This window comes from Sceloporus occidentalis, unplaced genomic scaffold, assembly GCF_023333645.1.
Source record: "Sceloporus occidentalis isolate IW3139 unplaced genomic scaffold, rSceOcc1.0.p SCAF_2, whole genome shotgun sequence".
NCBI classification, from domain to species: Eukaryota; Metazoa; Chordata; class Lepidosauria; order Squamata; family Phrynosomatidae; genus Sceloporus; species Sceloporus occidentalis.
In genome coordinates, this window is record NW_028316982.1 from 121,659,966 (window position 1) to 121,678,343 (window position 18,378).

The 18,378-nt window shown below is 39.5% G+C and overlaps 1 protein-coding gene across 3 annotated transcripts in view; it reads right to left on the bottom strand.

Annotated features, from left to right (window-relative positions):
• Positions 1–18,378, bottom strand: part of ADK (adenosine kinase) — a 225,869-nt gene that overhangs the window by 89,221 nt on the left and 118,270 nt on the right. For all 3 annotated transcript variants that reach the window (XM_089510759.1, XM_089510757.1, XM_089510758.1), the window contains exon 6: positions 14,495–14,603. In XM_089510759.1, coding sequence (XP_089366885.1) covers positions 14,495–14,603 — 109 coding nt within the window. The remainder of the gene's footprint in view (positions 1–14,494; positions 14,604–18,378) is intronic.

The following is an 18,378-nucleotide window of genomic DNA, read 5'->3' on the forward strand; positions in this document are numbered from 1 at the left end:
AAACATCCATGCTTAACATGCAATGCTGTAACTTATTTGTGGAAGGCTGAGGACATTAGTGGGGCAAGGGTTACATTCAACCCACATCAGCACCCCTTGTTTTAACCTAAGATCCTTTCAGATAAATGTCAGAAAGGTCAAATTACATTTTAAAGGAAAGATGGAATGGTTATGTATGTTATAGCCTGTCATGCCCAGCCTGGAGGACGGCTTGGAGGACTCAGAGGATGAGCTAGAGCCCCTGGGACCTGAACCTGTAATGGAGGAGCCAGAGCCCCTGGGGCTTGAACCTGTAATGGAGGAGCCAGAGGCTGGCCCTAGTTCTGCTGGAGCAGAGTCTATGGCCCCTCCAGAGGTTCAGCAGTCAAGTTTGCCTGGTGCCGAGGCTGTGGACATGGAGGAGGATCTGGGCAGTGTGCCTACCTTCAATGAGCGTCGAGCAGAAAGAGAGGGCCTTCGAAGATCTCGGAGCCTTTATCAGAAGCATCTTCGTAATCAGACACAGCTGAAGGCCAGCTCCTTGCCTTCTTAAGCACCTGGAGCATGTGTGGTTCTTTGCCAGTGGATATCTGACTCTTTTAGAGGAAAGACTCTGTCTCTGGCTCCTTGGCTTCTTGTCTTGACTACCTGGAAACCTTGACCTTGGACTGCTTTATCGATCTGCCTATCTGTTATCCTGAACCTCGGACCGTCTGACAATTCTCTTGGTAATCCCTTTTGGTAGAACTACTGTGAATCTCCAGGACTGTGTAGCTCACACTGACTTTGCTGTGCTGGGAGGGGCTTTGTTTGTTTGAGAACTAGCTGCCTTATCAGCCCTTTGGCTGCTTTCCCGGACATAGCCAGCCAGGTTTGTTCCATGGAATAAAGTGATGCCAACATGCTTGACACATAAGCACACACAGTTCAGGGCAAGAAAATATGAATTGCCATGCTGAGCCAGATCAATGGCCCCCAGCATTTTGTCCACCAATCAAGCAGGAAGATCCTCAGCATGGTCTGATGCCAGTGCCACTATTATCTGTTTCTTGTTGCTAATCTTACTTTGGGAGATTCATAGCAATGTGTATTTATTAGGACACTTCTAAACCATCCTTCATCCTTAAGATACCAAGATCCTGTGCAAGTATAGTTAAAACAATAAAATAGAATTAAAACAGTATAAACTCTCAAACATGTCATCAAAACAAACAAAAGGACAAAAAAATAGGCAACAGATAGATTTAGTCAGTTAAAATGCCTTGGCAAAGAAAAAGGGTTTTGAGTTGGAGAATACAGTTGTAGTGCTGGGGAGTCCATGGGGAACTACTTCTAGTATTTAGTGTCCATGGAAACCAGCCCCTTTTGATGATTGGTAGTCATGGGCAAGCTGATACAGGGGAGCAAAATGCTCCAACAGCTATTTGAGTCTCAAATTATTTACAGCTACAGAATTAGTACCTTCAATTACTCTCCAAAACAAATAGGCAAACGGTGCAGCTCCTTCAGCACTGGTGTAATGTGATTACCACCTGACTATAAAGGCAACAGTCATTGCTGCCACATTTGACAGTAAGTGCCACTTCTGAGGCTTCTATAAGAGTATCCCATGCATTACACATTACAACAGCCAAACTAAGAAGTTATAAGAGTATAAAATCACCATTGCCAGATAATCCCTGACCAGAAGGAAATTGAAGTTGAATCACAACAAGCAGCACTCTCCCTGAAAAAATTGCACTGTAGTCCTGTTGACCTATGGTGACCTCATCAATTTCATAGGGTTTTCTTAGGCAAGGAATATTCAGAGATGCTTTGCCAGTTCCTTCCTTTGAAATATAGCCTATAACACCTAGTATTTGTTGGCTGACCCTGCTTAGCTCCCAAGTTCAAACAGAATCTAGTGCCTTTTGGGTATACCACAATAATATTTGATAGTCCCTAACCTGCAATAGGACTCTTTTTAAATATATATCTTTATTAAAGGTAAAGGTAAAAGTTTCCCCTTTGACAAATTTGTCTAGTCATATCCAACTGTAGGGGCTGGTGCTCATCTCTGTTGCTAAGATGAAGAGCCAGTGTTGCCCAAAGACGACTCTGTGGTCATGTGGCCAGCATGACTACATGGAACATTGTTACCTTCCCTGCTTTGTTTACACATAGAGAGATAATCAAAACAGTAAGGAAAGAAACAGAGCCCACGACTAATTGGGGACTATTCACTTACTGCTCTATTTAACTGCAGAAGTAACTGAACCATGCAAACAATTGCACAGCCACTGATCTGGATATGCAGAGGTTGATAGAATGCAAACTTCACTGCAATTGAACTGTAACTTTAAAAAAAGATTATGGATAGTTATCATTAAATGGTACTGAAGATGGGATGAAGATGGATTGAATGATGTAATAGATGGAGAGGGCTTTGCCCACCAAGTTTGTGTGTCCAGATCTGGGGATCAGGGAGGTAGATTTGCAGTAGCCTATACAAGTGAACATGAATGTTAGAATCATACAAACCACTGCATTCCCTATTGCCATGTATGGATGCAAGAGCTGGACAGTTAAGAAAATCAATTCTTTCGGAATATAGTGCTGGAGAAGAGTGCTGAGGATACTGGGGACAGCCAAAAAGGCAAACAAATGGGTACATGAACAGATCAAGCCTGAACTCTCTCTGGAAGCCAAGATGACTAAACTGAGTCTGTCATATTTTGGCCACATCATGAGAAAGCACAACTTATTGGAAAAGGTGGAGAGAAGCAGAAAGAGCAGAAATATTGACTTAGCATCATGTTCCACACCTTTCTAAGGTAAGCATAAGTAAAAACCTAAAATCCTCAAACCTGACTCAATTCAGTCGGATATTTCGAAAGAACAAAACAGAATTGAAATCTTGGAATTAGAGGCACAAGAAAAGGAGGAGTTTTCAGGCTGAAGAAAATGAGAAAAACAGAAAATATGAAGCTGACAGTAAAGCTGAGAGAAGGAAAACAGCGATTGAGGAAAATGAGCAAAACAAAATGCGCACAAAACAAACAAAAAGGGAAGATGAAAGGATAAAATATGAGGCAGAAGGGAAAAGTAGAGACAAACAGATATGGAAAAGGAAAGAATGAAATTTGATCTTGAAAAAATAAGAACAGACACCGAAAGATAGCTGAACAGAAGGAAAAGGTCAAAGCAGAGAATCTTGAAAAAATAAAAGATTTCCCCAGAGATTTTGTGGGTTATACACCTGGCGATAATCCAGATATGCTTTTGTCAACTTTTGAAAAGGCTGCTCAGATTTGGAGAATGCCCAGTGCTGATTACATGAAATATATCCCAAGTTTGACTGCAGCAGATTTGGCTGAAATATATAATAGTTTTACCCCAGAAAGATTTTAATTTATGATTTGTATAAAGAGGCTGTGCTTAATATTTTGAGACTCAAATCGGATTACTTCAGGAAATAGTTCAGAATCTGCCAGTTTCAGGTTAACTATTTTATTTCATAAATGGATGAACAGTACCAAATGGCCAAAACTAAAAATGACGGGGGTGTGGGGTGTGGGGGTACAGAGAGCCTAAAAGAGGTGGCTTAGAGCCACCCATTTTAGACTGGATCAGGGCCAGGGCAAACAGAGGCCTTCTTTTCGTCCAAGGCCCCTATTAGGTTTTCATGCACTCCAAGGCTCCTATAAGGTTTTCTAATAGAGTAATTTTATTCCCAACAGGACATCACCCCTTCACTTTCAGTGCTGGTGGTGCAGTGGTTAAATGCCTGCACTGCAGCCACTTACTCACAACAAGGTTGTAAGTTCAATACCAGCCAGGGTTCAAGGTTGACTCAGCTGGCATCCTTCTTTCTGGGGCAGAAAGAAGCTGCCCATTCTCGTGAACAGCTGGCTATTCCCTTGGGAAAGTGGTATCTAAGCACTATGCCCCCAAGCGGGAGAGAAGCCGGCTGGCGTGTGATCGCTGGTCCAGCTTCTATACCACACCTAAATCCCACGCCTCCAAGCCAGCCCCAAACGGGCTCAAATGGGCTGTCTGTTCAGCCCCATGGGGAATTTAATGATTTTAGAGCAGTTTTGTTTCAACTGCCCATAGAAATCAGATTGGTTGTGGGGGACAAGGGCCCACAGATAGCTGAAGAAGCTGCAGAGATGGAAGATCAGAGCGGGGAGGGAGAAACAAACTGTCAAAAGAAAATCTGATTAAACCAGCCCTTAAAATTGATTTAATTTCTACCTCAGACATAATCCCTCACAAAACCATTAGTTGGGGAGATCCAAGTAAGATTCCAATGGCTGAAGTAAGAATTTCTTGGAATGGGGGAAGAAGGAATATATGAAGCAGATGTTAATTCTGACCAACTGGTCCTGTAATATTAGATAGGTTATGGGGTATGATACTAAAATAGATGTTACTAGTATCCAAAAGGTTTAATTCCCTGGATATGACTCTGGATATAGTACGAATCCCTGCTCTGCCATGGAAACCCACTGGATGACTGTGGGAAAGTAACTCTCTCTCAGCCTCAGAGAATGGCAATGGCAAACTCCCTCTGAGCAAATCTTGCCACGAGAAACCCGTGATAGGTTCATCTTAGGTTCGCTATAAGCTGGAACAACTTGAAGACACAAAATAACAACGGACTTGGAGTCAGACTGTGACAATGGACATGCTAGGTCAAAGAATAAAGTGTCTGATAAGCAAGCTAAGGGAACTGGTTCTGTGGTGAAACTTACACGGACAGGGCCAGACTCAAGAATTCAAAGCGAAGGAGACATTGTGTATTCTATGACAGTGGTACAAAATAGTTCACAAGCTGAAGAAAGTTTTGGAAAAATTAACTACAAGTAAGGCAGAATCCTATGTCATTTTACTTACCGCAACTGACAGGGAGAAAATAAATGATTTTAAACAGGAATTACATAAAGACAGTAGCCTGGCAGCCCTAAAAGAAGTACCGTAGCATTATCTGAGGCAATTCCATTTACAAAGGAAATTAGAAAACAAATTATATGGAAGAAAGGGCTACCTTACAGATTATGGACGCCTAAGGATGCTGAATATCTTAGAAGTGTGCATGCACAGACTGTGACAGGGGCTTTGTTGAAAATCTTCATGGGGTTAAGATTTCCTTATGACACTGTGACAATCCAAGGCATTGTTACCATGAGTGAGATCATGCAGTGCCTTTGGAAAGGCTGTTGGCTCAAACAACTAAAAACAACAATTTACTCTCCAGCTATTCATCGCCTGACAGAATGTTTCAATGCCATTTTGAAAGGCATGATAAAATCGTATCTACAAGATCACCAAAATGATCGGGGATGAGAGACCAAGATGCTCACCACAATGTATTCTTGACAAAGAAAAACCTATCTATGCTGTTATAGACCCTGGACCATGCCTTGCACTTTGGCTCACAAACTAAATGGATGTTGTAATCCACTAATATATTATTCAGCTAAAAGGAAAAAATCTTCCACTGGATAGGCTGATAAACACTGTAGTGTCCAAACTAAGCTTTTTTTTTATCACGATAACTCAGAGCAATGGTTTGCTTCTCCAGACCTTTTATCTACTTTACAGATGAAAAATCAGCTCTGCTTTCACAGAATTAGATTAATGGCCCAACAGGAAAGACTTCTGAGCTGAACTTGCTTTATGCTTTCAAAAGCTGGCTGTAAATTTAAAGTGCTTCCTGGCCTTACAAGATAAGACAGGAGAAAAGAAGAGAGACAGAGAGAGAGAGAAGTATAGCACTCCTTGTTCTGAAGAAAAATACTGCTTCCATGAAAAGCTGTCAAGCATCACTTATGGCACTGTGCTCCAGAGTACTTAGGGCAAGTCTGGTTTTGTTGAACATGAGGATTCTGGGTGTACCAGGTATTTGTCATAAATTAATTTCCTCCATAATCCCTTCTAGTAAACATTTACTTTTGAAGACTTCCTACTTTGGTTTAACATAACCACTTTTTCAACTAACAAGCATTAAAACAAAGGAAGTTAAGCCTTATATCCTCTTGTCTGTAGCTCATTATCAAGTTCACAGTCTTTTTTATTTATTATATGGATCTGGTCTAATGAATTTATTCTTAATCAATAAGGATTATACATGCAGTTCTCTATAATAACATGCACATGCATTTCAGAGTTCCCTCTGTTATTTACTTTAGTTTATTTTATCTTATATCCTGCTTTTCTCCCAGCATGGGATCCAAGGCAATTCAAATCAAATTAAATTAAAAACAAAATACAGCTAAGGTGAAAGAAGGGACAAATACAGGCCACACTCCAATGAAGTGCTTCTGCCAGAATTAATTATCAGCTATCCCTCCTGCAAACATTCATGTACCTTAGCAGGTTTTTGGCATCATGGGTGCTGTACCAAGAGTGGAAGGAAGTCCACAATGATAATTCGTTTTTTAAAGTTTAGATTTCAAAGTGTCATGTCTTTCTAGATGATAATGTGAACAGACATATCTGTTCAAATATATTGTAATTAACTGCTAGGCAGTATTGTAGGAACGCTCCCACCTACCTTCTCCAAATTATCCCTGAAGTGTCCCCAATGTGCAATGTAAATAGACACTGTTTGTCCTTGTGACAAATAAGGGTTGCTTCCAACTGAGCAGGCAGGCATATTTTTGTGATTTGGGGAAAACAAGTGTTAAACCTTATACAGATAGCATTACCTTGACCAACTCCTCTATGTTTTCATACATTTATTATGTAATCTGGCTTGACAAGGGCAACAATGGGAATTTCCTTAAAGGTTCCAATTCCCTTCTGTTGTACCTGTACCAAGATTTCTTTTGACATTTACATTCAAATAGTGTGTTAAAACAAAACAAAGGCATAAAATATAGTATTAGCATTTTTGTGCCACACAAACTGTGTTTGACCCATGATAACAAGGAACACAGCCTTCCAGAACTCTGCTACAGAATTTGTAAGCAGAGTCTTTATGAACATGGATTTATGCAGTGAGATTTCCTCTGCCTAGCAGTATGGCTGAAGTGTATCCTCTTTCAGTCATCCAGTGTTTTGTATAAAAACAAGTTATGGAGTTAGAGCAACTAATTACCAACAGATCTGAATTTCATTACCTCCCTAATAAAATAAGCCTATGCTTCTACCTCCCTACATGTGCAAGGAATACGTGTGTGTGTGCGTGTGCGCACATGTAAAAGAATAAAACTTAGGAAATCATTATGCCAATTACATGCTGTGTTCATCTCTGTAGGTATCTGTCAAATGCAAAATTGTACATAACCAACTTCAGAGTAATAATGATGTTTTATCATTTTAATTACAAACGCTTTGGAAAAAAATATCCCTGAAGTGTATGTATTGGGGTGGTCTAAATTAACTGCAGTTTGCTAGCCCAAGGGTAGCAAAAATAGATTGAGCTACCAAATTTCATAGTAGTTATAGCAGCTGTCTTCTTGCCTCAGGGAATCTGGGTATTTAACAAAGCAGACAGCTTGGCACTGGCATCTGATTAGCAACATGCCAGTATGGTTGGACAGAATTTGTAGAGGCTCTATTGTTTCAGAATTTTATTAAACATCTGGAGAATTCTGCTATTTTGTCTTTTCCCATAAGTCTGCATGGGTTGTCGTATCTTTTTTGCTGCCACTAACAAGGTGTAGAATCACCCACTGTGTAGCAATACAAACAAGTGACTTAATGAAGGGGCTGGGGTGCAGAACAGACAGGATGCAGGAGGGGAAAAAAGCCCTATTTCTAATTCATCACAGAGCATTAAAACCATTTTTTAATTCTAAAGAAATAGCTGTAGGTGGAGAATATTTGATGCAAGATCATCTTTATTCAAACTAATATGAAGAGAAATAATCTAAATAACTGTAAAATAATGTTAATAATTGGGCTTTAGTATTGAAAAAATCTCAGAAACATACATGTAAGAAATCTTATTACTTGTAGGGCAGTTTCTCAACAGAAAACTTCCAATATAAAAATTCCATTCTCAACTTACACAACTACAGCTCTCCATCCCTCATTTTAAATCACACACCACAAATTATTGGGGCTTGTCAGCAGAGTTCAAAGTGCCGAACTCTCTGCAAACAGCATTCTTCATTTGAAAGTACATTCTTTTACTCTATCAAATCCATCTGAGGTAATAAGTCTTGATGTTTTATTCAAAAGAGCTGAGGAAAATTGTTGCACAATAGGTTAATTCAAAATGGCAGCATAGAAAATGCATCTGTCAGTGGGGATCAAATTACAGGGCAAACTCGTTGCAATGCTTAGAAAAACAAGCCTGCAGTTCTACAGATTATGTGCATGGATGTGTTTAAAGGGGTGGGAAAGGAGCTAAATATCTGCACTAACCTCCAATTAAAGTCAATCATAAAAACAGCCTATTTAATGAGTACAGATTTCTTTGGGTAATTATAACACCAACCACTTTTTCCCTCTTTTAAATCTGTAATTCTGCCTTCTTGTTATTGCTTGCATTGTCATTAATCGCCTCAGGACCTTGATTTCCTAGCAACAGACTCTGCCACCAAACATTTGGCTCTTGTTCAACATTTTCTTTGTGAAAAATGGCACTGCTGCTGTTGCTGGGCTCTGGCAGCTAGACTGGCTCTGTAAGTGCTCTAATAATACATTCTTTTCTGAAAGCACATGATGAGAGGACCACTGTCCATGGCTCTCTAAACAGTTAGCAAAAGGAATCTTACAGAGGTTGAAGAAAAGAATCTGATAATTTATCCTGAATTTTATTGATACTGTTAACAGCGAACATTTAAATGTAAAGACGTTTCTTGTATGCCGATTACTGGGAAAAGCTAGGAGCAATGTTTGCCAAGTGGACAGATCTCCCTTTTTTTTTCAAGAGATGATGAATTGGTTGGGCTGGATTCAATGGAGATTTTCTGCTCCCGCTTCCCCATAGAAGTCCAGTTGCCCTTCCCAAAATTACTCCGGAGGGTCTGGGCCCCCCTGCAGTGGTATCAGAATTGCCTCATGCAAGGTTTCCCCATCCAATCTTTACCATTCTTCATAAAGTATCAATTTTTGTCATTAAAATGATTTTAAAGCAAATATTAAGAAGCAAAACAAAGACTCTTCTCTCCTTCCCCTGTCAATATTTTTTAGCAAAGGAAGAGGAAGCCACTGGTGACAGAACCCCAGGCTGTCCTCCTAAATGCCAGCAGACTGCCTGCTGAGCATCCATTAATACTATTTCTGGTGACTGGTTGCTGCTACTTTATTTCAGTTCAAGATAATGGTAGTTTGCCTCTACCAACTGGACTGCAGGGATTGCTTTCGTTTGTAATAATCTGCCCAGCTACCTTGCTCGGCTTCTTCCTATGATCTTGTCACTGACAGATCTTCATTTGGTGGGAATGAGGGAACTTTCAATTGTTACTGTCAAATTATGGTATGACTTCCTAGAGTAAATTTGTAAGGTGATCATATCCTGATGAGGGTGTCTGCCAGGACATTTTCCTCTCTGAAATGATGAATGGCATCAATTGATATGTCCTTTTGGGCACCGGTTCAAAGCTGGATTGTGAGACAAAAGAGGGTTTGGGATTGAGTGCCACTTTGCTTTTTCAGGTAGTACTTGACTGCAATGTTGTTGGTATTGACCTGCACTACCCTGCCCCTTAAAAGAATATCAAATGAGTCTCTACTGCTAGATGTTCCAGAGCATAGATGTAAAGGATCTTCTCCTTTGATTAACATGGACCCTGTACCATGTAGTCATTTAAGTGCACTCACTATCCAACCATTCATTGTGATAAAAGCCTGTGGTTGATGGATGAAAAAATGCCTGCTGCTCAAAGTTTCAAATGGATCCAACCACAAAAGGGGGTGTCATTGAATAGACCTTGGAATGGTGAGCCCCTTCTTTGGGAAGTCTCGAAGTGGGTCAAATGCAGAGATGAAATAGGCCTGAAGAAGCTACATCTGAAAGAGAACCTAAAAGGAGTATGTGAGAAACAATTTCACCATGCTTGGTGCCCAGGAGAGGCAAAAACAGAGAGCTGATTGCACATCATACTGGCTTCTAACTGGGCTGGCAATGGCAATAACTACACCAACACCAATCCCTTGTCTTACAGCCCAGATACTATGGATGATCTCGGGCAGTGTAGTGGAATGAAGCACAATCTAATCTACATAGATAGCCAATATCCTACATTCAGAAAGCAGAAGAAATACTCATAGGAGGGTCCTTCCATGTGTGTTTCAAAAGATAATAAGCAGAAAGGTGATTATAATAACCAGAAAAACAGAAATCTGATATTACATCCCAATATGGAAGTGGGGACATGCTTAGCAGTGTGGCAATTCCTGGCATGAGGGACAGGAAGTCAACAAACCTCTAGTAGGACCAGACAGCTCCTGAATTTCATCCTCTGAGAAAATGGCAGGACATAGCATGACATGCAACAACTGCTGCTATGGCATCAATTGTACTTTCCCCAGTATGATTGCATGCCTTTCAGGTGACAATAGAAGAGGAGGTAATGGAGGTACTGACAGAATTACAGTCTGCTCTCCCCATATGCGGGGGATCCGTTCTGGACACACACACACACACCGTGTATGGAGAAAAGAGTGTATACTCAAGCCTCATAGAAAATAATGGGGCATGTGGCACAGGTACACACCCCATTATTTCTGCCAGGGCTTGCCTTCTGCATAAGCTCAAAGCCGCAGAAGGCAAGCCTGCCTATGGGGACTGTACCAATGGAAGTGATTTATATACCCTACCTAGCTGGCTCCAAAATTATTGACACTGACATTGTAGATGCCAGCTTGTGTCTCTGATTTTTCTTCTTTTTCCTTTGGGTTCAGCATCTGTTGGGATTGGAAAATAATGCTTAGACTTCACCTTCTTTGGCTTGTCCACAGTCACTGATTTCCACTGATTTGGAAGTTTGAGTCTGAGCACAGCTGTGAACTGCACTGATACTGAGTCTGGTACTGAAACAGAAGTTTGACGACTATGAGACATGAAACAATGGAGTAGTAGACTCCATTCCACAATGTATGGTTCCACTTAAGTATGTGATGTTAGTTAGTAAATGGATGAGACAAACTCAAGGAAAAAGAAGACGAGATGATGAAGTGGTTGATTTTGAATCACAGATCCACCAGCCTTTATGACTTACCATGTGCTACTCTCCTAGGTAGAAAAAAACCCAAACACTAGAAATGACATTTAATTGGAAAGATCCTCCACCTGTACTTCTAAAACAAAGGCTTAAGAGGGCATAAGCCCAAAGCACACAAGAAGTATCCCAAAACACACAAAAATTAAAACAAGGTTGAAAAAATTCAACAAAGGTGAACTCAAAGCCCTGAGGAAAACCTCCAGAAGAAAGAAAATTGTCCTATTGGTGCTGCTCAGCAGAGAAAGGGAAATTGAGTAGAAATAGCATAAGCCATGTCTTCTTAATGTACAGTAGGAGGAGCAGTGGCTCCCACCAAAATACTATTCACTGTCCTGTGCAAAGTGCTCCAACAAGCTCTGCACAGGTGGGTAGACAGATAAAGATGAAGAATCAAAATGGACAAATAAAGTTGAAGAATCAACAATAACTGCATGTTGATATAAGATTTTTTTTAGGTTCTAGCAGCTTTTTGCAGTGGTTTTTGCTATCATTTCTACCATTTCCCCCTCATTTAGCTGCACAGTGGCACTGTCATGGAACACCAAAATGTTATTCGGGCATATAATACAGCAAAAAAGTCAATATCGCATATAGACGTATACGGGACTAACATCTGATGTCAGGAGACATCTGTCTGCCTTTTTATCTGTCTTAATTACTTATGACATTAGATGCCCACAGACCTAACCAAAGCCTAAAGAACATAGCCTACAATGATGTAGACATTAGTAAGGGGGCAGAGGAAGCTTAAGATGTTGCTTAAGATCCAAATATAATTGCAGATGCATAACATTTTGCTGAAATTTTGTATTTTCTTTATTAGGATTCATACATCGTTCTGCTGAACTTACTATGCTGGTTAAAATTGGCTGACATGATTACATTTTTGAATGAATTTACTATTTCACAATAAGTGGCATGTATCTCTGCATTACTAAAAATAGTATAAAGAGAGGAGCCAACTGAGAAACATATCTAAGCAAGAAACATCTAATAAAGTCAACCTCAGCTCTGCTGTTCTTTTAAAGCAATGTTGACGTTTTTAATATGAATTGCTTTGCTAATGGATTCCAGGAGAATCCATCTGTTCCATCACTGAAACCTTACTCTGGCCCAACTGAAAAGCTTTAAGTCTTGTTCTCACCTAAACATCAGTGGACTAGTCATTCTTCTTTGCTGAACATGTCAAGTTTAGTTACAGTAGTCACTGTCATCTGGTCACTACCACCTGCTGTGGTTGGGGTCTTTTGAGCATAATACTCTGACAGTGACTTAGGTGAATGTTTATAGTGGGTTCTAATGTGAGGTTCCAATATGGAGTTGGTGGAATTCCAATCGTTACAGTGGAAATCCAATATACTTCAATAATTTTTGTATTAAACTACATCTTTGGAATATGATACCATTAAAATTTATTTTATGCTAAAATGAAGTCACCTTGTTGTGGTATGTCTTCAAGTCATTTCTGACTTATGGGGACCTCATCACAGGGTTTTCTTGGTGGAATTACTTCAGAGGGGATTGCCCTTGCCTTCTTTTCAGGCTGAGAGTGTGTGACATGCTCAAGGTCACCCAGTTGGTTTCCATGGTTGAGCAAGGATTCAAATCCTGGTCTCCCAGTATCCTAGTCCAACAGTCAAAGCACTATACCACATTGGTCCTTGGATCTCCTTGAAACTATGGCTAGAAATAAATAAATTATTGCTTTCTAGATTATTCTTAAATTACTGGACTCATCTAGAAAGCAATAATTTTCTTATTTCTAGTCGTGACTTCAAGAAGGTCCATTCGACAGCAAATCGATATTGTCACAACAAATTGTGTTGCCGGATTAAAATACAGCTTTTTAGCGCAGTCCATTTTAGTGGACTCCAAGTGACTCATTTAGAACAAACCAAGATGTATTTATTATGAAATTAAAAGTAGGCTAGTGGGATAAGATTAAAAATGAACAAACTGCTGAGGAAATACATATTCTGGAAAGATATTTGAAAGGTGAGGCAGAGACAGTTGATGTTTTGTGCTTTGTTAAGATCTTTGTAAGGTATTTGTGTGACAGTTAAATAGGGAAGCTCTAGCCACACACAAGGATCAGCAGCAATCATTCAAAATTTACAAGAGCCCAGAATACTAGACTGCAGGATTTTAATACCAAATGAAGTCAGTAACACTTAAAAAATAAATTTGTTCCTCCTGAATAGTCATTTTTATACATCTCCCCAGCTGTTTCCACAGTGTGCAGGTAACAGGGTGGCAGCAGCTGTGATACAGAATCCATGTATTATACACACATCACACATTTTAACCTATCCTAGGCCCGTTACAGACCGCCCAAAAGGGGCGGTCTCAGACCGCAGCCGGTTGCAGCGTGGAGGAGTCGCAGCAGCCAAACCGCGCAACTCCTCCATGCTGCAAAGGAGCGTGAAAATCGTGCTCCTTCCAGCAACCCGGAAGAGACACCGCAAGTGCCAAAGCGCACACTCGCGGCCTCACTTCCAGGGTGCGATGTGCGGATGCAGAGTGTCCGCTACGTCAAGATGACGGCGGCCGTGTGGAACAGCCGCCGCCATCTTGACGTACGCATTACGCGCAAGGGACAAGGCACGTCAGGAAGCCCCGCCCCTCGCGTGCAATGACGGCGCCTCATGGGCCCATATGTAACACGCAGTAGACAACTTCTCTACTGCCTAATTGTGATTAGCCTTACCAGTATCACAGCTAGGAAAGCACAAATCCCATAATTTAAAATTCTCCAGGATGCTGTCTATATAAATATATCAATCTGGTTTTTCTATTATGTGAAAAAAGAGGCAGAATCAATTATTTTCCTCAGCAATGCTACCAAAAGAAAAAATTTGGTCATGACAGTAACCTTGCCATCTTTTAGTGCATTCAACTACACAAGATTATTTCACAAGATATTTAAGAAGTAATAAATAGTATTTAAGAGATTCACAAGCAACTGTTTGCAGTAAATAATCATGGTAATATTGAGTTCTCTATAATCTGCACATCCTTCATATCAACAAGTTGGCTGAAAACATGAAATGCAAATATGATGTATTGTTAAAACCTCAAAAGATGAATGTGGTTCAAAATATATTCCTGTGCCCCACTTTAACTGTGTTTCAGAACTTGTGTAAATTAGTCAAGGCACAGAGGAACATAAGAGTGTGGGTCTTTTCTTGATCTTTCCAGAGATTTGTTTTGCACCTGATGTGATTTGCATATTAAATACTGGATAAAAGTTAGTATTTTATCGCTTTGATCAACCCGGAAAGGCAGTATATAAATAAAGTTTTTCTTTTTTCTTTTTATTATTTTTTTTATTTTACAAGGATAATCAAACTTACTGCAATGTAATAAACTTTGGCCCGTTCCACCAACTTCCAGTTCTTCTCCACATCAAGATGTTTTTCCTTTTTATAACAATTAGCAGCAGCTAGGTTAGCAACAAGAGACCTAAAATGACAAAATAAAATAAATGTTATCATTCAGTCTCTTGGAGCAACTGTGATCTTTCCAACAATCTTCAATGAAGTAATTCAGAAGTCTCAGAATGCAAATATCAATACCTTCTATTTTGATCCTGCCATGTCCACACTGCACTGAAGACAGCTGCTGTTCTGGCACATACAGTAAATTACTGTCTGCCCCCAATCTCAAAACTATGTATTATAAATCTCCAGGTAACCTATTCCACTATTACCAGGTTGGTAATCTGTGAGAAACAGGAGGGGCAGATTCTTTCCAATGTGTTGGATTCACTGTAACAGTCAACACAGGTTGCTGAGCATTTGTGAGTGTGGAAGCAAAGTACAGATACATCAATATAAGGTAATGTTATCTACATACTGAAGAGGTTCTCAAGGCATGTGTTGTTGTATGTCTTCAAGCTGTTTCTGACTTATGATGATCCTAAGGTGAAGTGATCACCAAGTTTTCTTGGTAGGCTTTGTTCATTGCCTTCTGAGGTGGAAGGAGTGTGACTTGCCCAAAGTCACCCAGTGAGTTTCCATGGGCAGGTGGGGATTCAGACTCTGGTCTAGCAGAGTTGTAGGCCAACATTCAAACCACTATACTACACTGGATCGCTTCTCAAGATATACTAAGGCATAAAAATTGATAAATAAGAATAAAAACTAGCTATCTCAAACAATGGCCTGTTTATCCCCAGAATATATGAAATGGTGGAAGTGTGATTTGGGGGTTGAGTAAGGAAGAAGAGGGAATTTGTGTGCTCAAACCCTCAAATAGCTTATGGGAAGAAACCAAGAGGGAAGTTTCCTTTCCTGTACAACTCAGTGAACTTTCATGTTGAAAGAAAAGAAAAATGCATTTTTAATTTTCAGCCCCCAAGAAGCCTTATTCTGTCCCTGCTCTCTGCACTAAGAAAAAAGAGTGCTTGTCTATGTGTTAGACACACAAACTTATCATACAACCTCATGCAATGCACCTGAGGATGATTTAATTTCAAATGGATTAATTAATTTTAATTTGTTTCAATCACTTTGCAGCGTGTAGTTACTATCTTCAGTTAAGTCATTTTTCTAAGCAGGAAACAAAGTTGTAGTCACACTAGACCTATTCAAGTTCTCCAAAGGACCTGAGGGCAGCTCTGTCTGGGATGAAAAAACCTGCAAGGTGAAGGGAAAGCAACTTGCAGGTACAACTTCAACTTCTGGTTGCAGCATCCCCAAACTCTTCAAACAGCTAAGAGAGAGAGAGAGAGAGAGAGAGAGAGAGAGAGAGAGGTCCTGCTACCTGGTAAAGGGGAAGAGAGTGGACTTAGGGGAAAGGGGAGTGAACTCCAGGAAAGAACAAGAAAGATCAGAAAAAGGGAAAGAGCCTTGGGACTGTGGGGGTGGAGGGAAGGGAATAAGAACATAGAAAGGAAAGTGTGTAAATAAGGAGAGAGGAAGGGTACTGAGGTAGGCAAAAGAATGTGGGAAAGAAAGTGTATCTCTACTGCTGGAAGGGAAGGAAGACAAGAAAGAGGAACCGCAAAGGGGTTTCTAAGCTGTATAAAACTATTCTTTCCTTTTCCAACCAAAAGGCTGAATAAGACCAAGTGTTCAGAATCACTCTTGGCAAGGACAGAGTGCTTACATAGTACAGGTTGAGTATCCGTTATCTGAAATGCTCGGCACCAGAGGTATTTTGGATTTTGCAATATATATACATTGTAGATGGGACCCAAGTCTTAACAGGAAATTAATTTATGTTTCATAAAATGTAACAGTGAGTGCTAGCTAGAGAAGACCCACTGAATCAAGGAACTTAACCTTTAGCAAGTTCCCACTGATTCAATGAATGTATTCTAGTTGCGACTGCCAAGTGGATCTAAGCTACTATCACCAAAAAATATTTTACGATTAACAACTGGAAAGCTGACGTGTACTTTTCCTCAGTATGAAAAGTGATTTTTCTCCTAACTTGGACATAAAGTTCCTAATTCTAGTTTTATACCACCACCTATGGCAATGGTTCTGAAATATCATAGGAAGCCTTACACAAGCCTTTGAACTGTTTATGTCATTGTTAACACAAACAAGACATATGGGTGTGATGTTATATGTATGAACACAGAGACAGACAAGTGAAAGTTTTGTCCCATATTCACGTAAAACCAATGGGGGGAACTACTAGTGAGCGCTATTCAGTTCCATTAGCAGCACAAAAGATCCACTGCAACTTCTTGAAGTAAGTAGCAGGGGATTGTAAACGTGATCAGTTGTTGTAGCTGTCATTATTATTGTTGGTGCAATATTTTACCCAGTAACCTTTCATATATATTTTTTATTTTAACCCTTTTCATCCCATTTCTAATGCAATTGTAATTTTGCCATCAGCATGTGACTTGTATTTGTTGTACTAGATACTTTTTTTGGTCATTTCCATTAATTGAAACAAATTCCCGATCTCAGAATTCTTATGTTTTATAGGAGGCCCTGATTGATGAATCTTAAAGATCTATGAAAAAATAAACAACGTCTTCAGTCTGCCTATCAAATAAAAGAGAACTGCAGTCAAATAAATACAAAATTTTACTTAGGAAAGGGAATAAAATGTGCAAATTTTCCGTTTAAATTTTTTTCCAGGCTAAATATAAATTAATGGTTTAAAAGAAATGGGGCATTTAAATGTTCTTTTTTTAAAAAAATAGAAATCAACAATTGATCATTATACCTATAGAGTTAATTTAACCAAGATAATCTACAAGGCAATAATAGAACTGATGGGGATTTATTCTGTCAAAATGCTGGGGGTAAATGGATCATTCTACCTGACCTCTGTATGAACTGGAAAACGTAATCTTAATAATCATAAAAAATATGATTTCTGCAACTATTACGGATGAGATCTGTCTGAAACACCAAGCTATGCAGTGGTTCTAACCACCTATTCTAATTCTAATTCTAACATATAAGAATGCCAATAGTCAAATATCTCAGTTGCTATACTGAACAATATTTATTGTAAAACACTACTTGAAATGGTTCTAAAACTGTAATTAGCATGGCTAGTTCTGGATCATTCCCTTGTATAGTACAGAATAATCTGATTGTACTTGTCAGTTGAGAAAACTAAAGGTGTCTACTCCTGTTGTTCATTTATTTAATTAGAAGAAACACAGTTTGATGGGATAGGGAACAGCTACAATTGTGAAAAGTACTCAAATTGTACTAGCACAGGGAATGTAGAAAATATTTTGAAAACCCTTTGGAGATTACTACTCTCCTTGAAAAACAGGATGATACAGAATCAATAAATAGCTTTTACTAACAACAGCAGCAAAGATCACAATCTATTTCCCTTCATAGGATACTTCTGTTTTGAAATCGTGCCTATCCCCTCTCTCAGTAGCTTCTATTGAAATGAGGATAACTGTTGTTGAAAGAGTTGAAACAAGATTAACTCTCAATGAATGTTGGTTTCAGAGTGAAAAATACTTTTTTTCCCTTTTGACAGCTGAAGTATTTTCTTGTTCCATCTTGTTCTTGCAAAACCATTATAGTCATTGGTTTTTCCTAACTTTTCCCTAACTTCCCCTGCAATTATGAGAGAAATGGCTTAGGTACATGGGGTGTATTACTTGTGTTTCTCATCTTGGTTTGTAATCCCCATGAACTCGAACAGAACATTTTAGTCCCTCAGGCTCACATTTTGTCAGTTAATCAACAGAGAACCAAACTTACCTTGTAGGTATTCTACTCACAACCACAGTATTGTTACC